This window comes from Gossypium hirsutum, chromosome A02, assembly GCF_007990345.1.
Source record: "Gossypium hirsutum isolate 1008001.06 chromosome A02, Gossypium_hirsutum_v2.1, whole genome shotgun sequence".
NCBI lineage: Eukaryota > Viridiplantae > Streptophyta > Magnoliopsida > Malvales > Malvaceae > Gossypium > Gossypium hirsutum.
This window is the reverse complement of record NC_053425.1, coordinates 41,980,606-41,986,860: the sequence shown is the minus strand read 5'-3', so window position 1 is coordinate 41,986,860 and position 6,255 is coordinate 41,980,606. Positions and strand designations below refer to the sequence as shown.

The following is a 6,255-nucleotide window of genomic DNA, read 5'->3' as shown; positions in this document are numbered from 1 at the left end:
AATACCTAAACAAAATACCAAGTTGACTTATTATTTCCAAATTTAAGTACTAAGTAGTTATAAGTTGTCAAATTCAAATTTCCCCGTATATATATATAAAACTTTTTTTAAATCACTAAAATGATTAAATTACTATTTTTTTTAAAACCGAAGAGTGAGGCCTACAAAAGCATATGATCTATAGCAATTTAACCAATTGTCAAGTTATCCCTTTCCTTCAAACAGGGAATCCCATTGAAATCCTTTGATTTCAATGGAAGGAACTTCTTTATTCCATCAAACAGTAGTTTTTGGCCTTACATCTACTCTTATATCTTAATGTTTTCAGTTTGAATTTCAACTCCAAATCACATTTTCTTCATCAATCCTACAACCCCACCTTCAACAATGCCTCTCGAAACAAACAAGCCCGATCAATCCAACGTTGAAGGAGATAAACAAAGACACTTCAACAAAGAAATCAAAGACATGGTCTCTTCCATAACTCGCCGCGTAACCGCTATTCATAAACCCGGTTCGAGTCACCACAGAGGTACCGATGATGACGACGAACACAGAGTGGGAATTATCACGCTTGCTGGAAACAACGTTGGAGCCACAATGCGAAGCGAGTTGGACGAGAAATCCAGTCCTCAATACAGGATTTCAGTCGGAGACGATGAGGCTGATGCGATGAGTACCTATGTGAACAGCAATTTCCAAGCTGTTAACAATTCGATCATGCTCGGCAGCAGCTACACTGCCAATGATCCAGGAGTCCATTTGGACATCTCGGGTGTTGGTGAACACGAGGGCAAGAAACCAGCAGATAAGACAAGGAGAAGGGGAAAGGAAAAAAGAGAAGGATTCCTCCAAAAGTGAAGGGTGACTAGTAAGTTAATGCATAAAATAAAATCTTTGTATTGCTACTATATCCAAGATTATGTTTGCATGAAAGCATATGTATGTAAAAGGTGAAGTATTTCCATAGCATAGTTATGTCTTCCATATAGATACCATATGGCTTGTATTGCTAGCCAAGGTCTTGGGTGTCAAACATACAAATAATGATGAAAGTGTTGGAACTTTCAAGTTCATATGTTGTTTTTTTTTAGAAGTTGTTTGAGTTTTAACTCAAAAATCACTATAATTAAAACTAGATTCCAATAAATAATCTTGAAGCATTCTTATTTTGACCAATATTTTAAGATTTGGTAAATAATGAATCTTAAATTATTGACAATAAGATTCAATAGAGATGTTTCAAAGACCATTATTTAAAAAAAAATTATACATTATTCCCAATAAGTATAAAATGTTTTAAGATTATTTTATCTAAATATGGATCACATTTCTTGTATCAAGCATTTTTGGAATGTGTTTTTTTCGACCTGTCAATATCATCCTTCCTTATGAGAAAATGAATAGTCTAAATATTTTAGAATTTAACTTTTTTTTTAAATGCTATTAGCTAGTCCATATTATTAAAACAATTAACTACTCTCATTAAGTGGTGACAGAGAATTTTTTTTTTTTTTAAAAATGGATTTATAGTCAACTGAATACTTAAAATTTGTTTTTAAAAGGGATAAATCATATTTTGACCCTTATTTTTCCATATTGATATCTAATTAAAATATCTATCATAGTTTCTCACTAAATCTAGACTTGCACATGATTATATGTCAATAAAAATGAAATTAATTAATCATAAATTATTTATTAAATATTAATTTAAATAGGAAACATCTTACAAATCTCATCTTCTCATGTAAATCCTCAAATAAAAAAATAATGAAATATAAATATGTTGTTTGATATAAAGAAGTTATTACTTCTAACCATAATCGTGTTGATAATGCTTACCGAACTAAAGAAAATTATATGAGAAATACGAGATAAGTGAACACATAGCACAAATTGAGAGAATAATTTTTTCATTTTGCTTGGATATATTACAAGTCTTGTACACATCTCAATTTATATGCTTTCTAACATAAATACATGTAGAAAACAATTTTTGACATCATATACAAAACTTGCTTATAGAATTTATTAACCATAATTAAGATAAACTTATAAAACTTTTAACTTATTTTATGTTGTCAAATAAAATTAATAGGTTTTAATGCATAATTTGAACTTAAAATATAATCGTTTTTATTTTAATACATAAACTATCATTATATTACTCGATTCAATTCAATTTTTAAAACTTTGTCAAAATATTCGATTAATATGTAGTACCAATCAAAATGCGTCACAGTTTTTATAACCAACACTTAAGGTTCATGATTATTAAAATTGATATATATATTCCAAGATATATAAAGAATAAAAAAAATTCTTTAAAAAAAGATTAAATATTTTAGAAAAATATATCATTGACTTTAAGCACCGTTGATCAATGTTAACCAAGTGTTGACTGCCATTGATCAACTGTTGATGGAATTTTTATTTAAATTTTTTTTAAATTATATATATTTTTGCAGTTTATTTTGAAATGAATCATTTTTTTTCTAGAACTTATATTTGTTTTTCAATTACTAGAACATATACTTTTTTTAGTTATTTTTTTATTTTCTTATTTGTTTTGAGGGTCCCTTGTTAAGAAAATATTTTTTTAAAAAGATTATTACAAAATTTCTAGAATATACATTTAAGGAATTTTTGAGGTTTTTGTAATTTTATAAATCTTAACTAATTTTTTTATAAAGTTTTGAAATCTTTTATATATTGTTTTGATTTTTTTTAATTTAAATTTACATATTTAATAAATTTCTAAAATTTTAATTTTTTTAAAAAAAATAAATTATTTTTATGTTATATATATTGGTTTTTAAATATAATTTACATAATTTTTGAAAATTCATGAACGCATCATGGCGCTTTCTAGCAACATGTGTCAATGTTTGTTTGTTCTTTTATGCTATGGGCTAAATTGTATAATAAAATGATAGTTTAAGAATTAAAGTGGAACAAAAAAAAATTAAATACCAACATACTAAATGTAACGATCTATAGAAGATTATGAAAAGAAATAAAAAAGATAGAACAGAATCAAGAGAATTTGTTGACTCAAGAATGCAAAAAAATTATAGTGTATTAGTGATTATATTAGGGGTGAGTATTCGATTGAGTCGAGCCGAATCGAGTAAAAAAAATTCGAGTTAATCGAGTTGACGAATCCTATTTTAGCAACTGAACTCAATTTAATTTTTTTTCGAATTGAATCAAATCGAGTCAAAAAAATTCGAGTTAAGTTGAATCGAGTTAACGAATCTTATTATTTATACTCAATGTTGTATTTACATGGACCGATTATTTAATTAGTAGACAAAATATAATATTATTTAACTTGATAAACAATATAATAGTTTTGCCTTTTAACTTAATGAGTAAACATTTATCAAAATGAAGTGGTTTTGCCTTTTAACTTAATGGTTTTGACTTTGAACTTTAGAAAAGGTAAACATTTATCAAAACAACATAGTTTTGCCTTTTCTTATTTGGATTTTCGGATAACTTGAATTGTGTAATTTATATTCGAGTTAAACCGAAAAACTTAATTTTTTATTTGAGTTGATCCGAATAACTTGATTAAATCAAATAACTCAAACTATTTAATTCAAAATTTAAATTTTTTTATCAAGTTTTTCGAATCGAATCAGATTTTACTCACCCCTAGTTTATATACACAAAAATAGGGAAGTAGCTAATATGTGACAAACTATAATTGCATAGCTAACTACTAACTAACATTTGTTGAGTCATTAACATTCACCCAACTACAGTATGCTTTTGTTGTTTAGTCAAACACAAGCGTTCAACCAACTACAGTCTCTTGTACTTTCAACTAGTATCTAATCTTGCAGAATGACAAAGCATGTAAGGGTTTTATAAGAATGTCTGCAACCTGATCTTGATAAGGAACTTGGCAAACAAGCAACTTTCCTATTGTTAATTGTTCTCAAACAAAAAGTAAATCAAGTTTGACTTGCTTGAACTTTGAGTGTAAATTTGGATTTGATGAAACTGCCATAACACTAGAGTTTTCATACCATATCATAGACTTGTCATAAAAGAGGCATATGTAACTCACCAAGCAATGATTCCAGCCACATAATATCAGTTATAGCAAAAGCCACACTATGGTATTCAACCTCGATAATGGACTAAGATACACTTGTTTTTTGGAGCACTACGTTACAAGATTGCCACAAAAAAGGAACAAGTAATATGAGCAATAAAATGTAACACCCTTAACCCGTATCCATCGCCGAAATAGAGTTAAGAGGTATTACTAATCAATACGCAACATATAACATACATTTACAACATTAAGCATTCATTCTCATACATCTTGTAATACAACCAAATAGTCCCTTATTTGGGCCTACGAGACCTTAAACATGCTTTAGAAGTGGTTCAAGACTAAACCGATATCATACAAAAATTTTGGAAACTTAGAAAAATTTCAAACATAGAGGGGTCACACGCTCGTGTGACACTCGTGTCTCAGGCCCTGTGAAAACAGGGCATACATACCTACTTGGGTCACACGGCCAACCATATGCCTACCTAAACAATCAAAATGGTACCATTTCATCACACAATTATGCAGCCAAAACATTAACCAATTGCACAATTCATAAAATATCCCTTTCCGACCAAACCGAATATCTTTTTCCACTGTGACACTTTCAAAATGTAACACCCCAAACCCGGCCCAGAAGTTATGGCCGGATCCGGCATGCCACATCAAAAACGTTAAAAAAAATTCCATTCTAAGTCCAGAAAATCGTACTTGATTTTCAAAAGATTAATTCATTAAGGGTTAAAGTGAATGGAAGCTGTGTACCAGGTAGGAAACCAGAAAAGAGGTGGTGAGTCCATCGGACTGCTTAAGTACCAAGCTCCCTTCGGATCCAATCCTAGACATGCATACTGCCATTGCCACACCTCAACGTCATGGATATTTCTAGGAAACCGATTTGATTAAGTCATTTTTAGGAAAAGTGATTAATTTTGGAAAATACTTTCATTGCGGAAGCTTTGCTTGTTGTCGTGTTATTTTGAAATCAACTGTTGTTTTTGAAAACGCACCCTAAAGCTATCCAATTTCAACAGTTAAAATAAGTATTACCTATCTTAGTAATACATATTAAAAACCATCAAAAATAAATAAGCAGCCTTATTACATTTAAAAGCCCAAAACCTCAAACGTAATTAAAAGGATATCCAGTTCACCAGAAGAAAATCAAACTTTCAGAACGGGTGGCCACTCCGAATTCCCTCACAACTCCAAGCCCACTATGGTTGGGGATTACCTGCGTGGATGAAAATAAAAGGGATGAGTTTGGGGAACTCAGTGTGTAAATTAACCCAACCATAGTCTATATCAGCTCAAACCACAGAAATAGAATAAGTTGGCCTTAGCCCAAAACAGAATTCAGAATAAAGCCCATAGGCCCATAGCAGAACAGAACAGATATTACTTGTTTATGCAGAAACCCAACCATATCCAACCGTATACACCCCCATACCAACCTTACACCGTGTGAAGAGACAACTCGACCCACCCAACCGCTACACACCACAGAATTTGCAGCATGGCTGCCAGAACAGATAATGTGACAGAGTCACCAGATACAGATAATCGTGGCAGAGCCACCAGAACAGATATATGTGGCAGAGCCACCAGATCAGATATTTGTGGCAGAGCCACCAGATCAGATATTTGTGGCATAGCCACCAGAACGCTTCCTCCATAATATAACCCATGTCCCCATGCAACAGATATATAATCATGGCATACATCATACAGAATCAGATCGTCATGCTTTTCAGTCAAAATTAACCCTAGGGGTATAACGGTAATACAACAGCAGTGTCTACAAATATACGGGTCAAATTGTAATATAGTAAAGTGTTAGAACAGAACACTGGTAAGTATTTCGAGGATCGTACTCAAGGGATTGTAGATTGGAGAAATTTATTATTAGATTAATTACAGAAAATAATTACTAATCTAATCGAGTCCTGAATTAGTAGTGTGAACCCAAATTAAAATATTAATTAAACAAAAATAACCTAATGGAATTTCCTATTCCTAGTGATGCGAGTTCCCGGCCTATGATCGATTAAATCACTAATCATCAATTAAGTCGCTAATTACCCTCAATTGAATTATTTACCACACTTAACTAAGAATACTCTCTCGCTCTCATCTTCACTAAGGATTACCACCTAACTCACCCTTTCGATTTCTTCCTA

At 31.0% G+C, this 6,255-nt stretch overlaps 1 protein-coding gene across 1 annotated transcript; it reads left to right on the top strand.

Moving 5' to 3' along the window:
- Positions 1-207: 207 nt before the first annotated feature.
- LOC107951189 (uncharacterized) lies at positions 208-1,076 on the top strand. Its single transcript, XM_016886132.2, has one exon. The coding sequence runs from the start codon at positions 388-390 to the stop codon at positions 859-861; it is 474 nt and encodes a 157-aa protein (XP_016741621.2). The 5' UTR covers positions 208-387; the 3' UTR covers positions 862-1,076.
- The last annotated feature ends 5,179 nt before the right edge of the window (positions 1,077-6,255 follow it).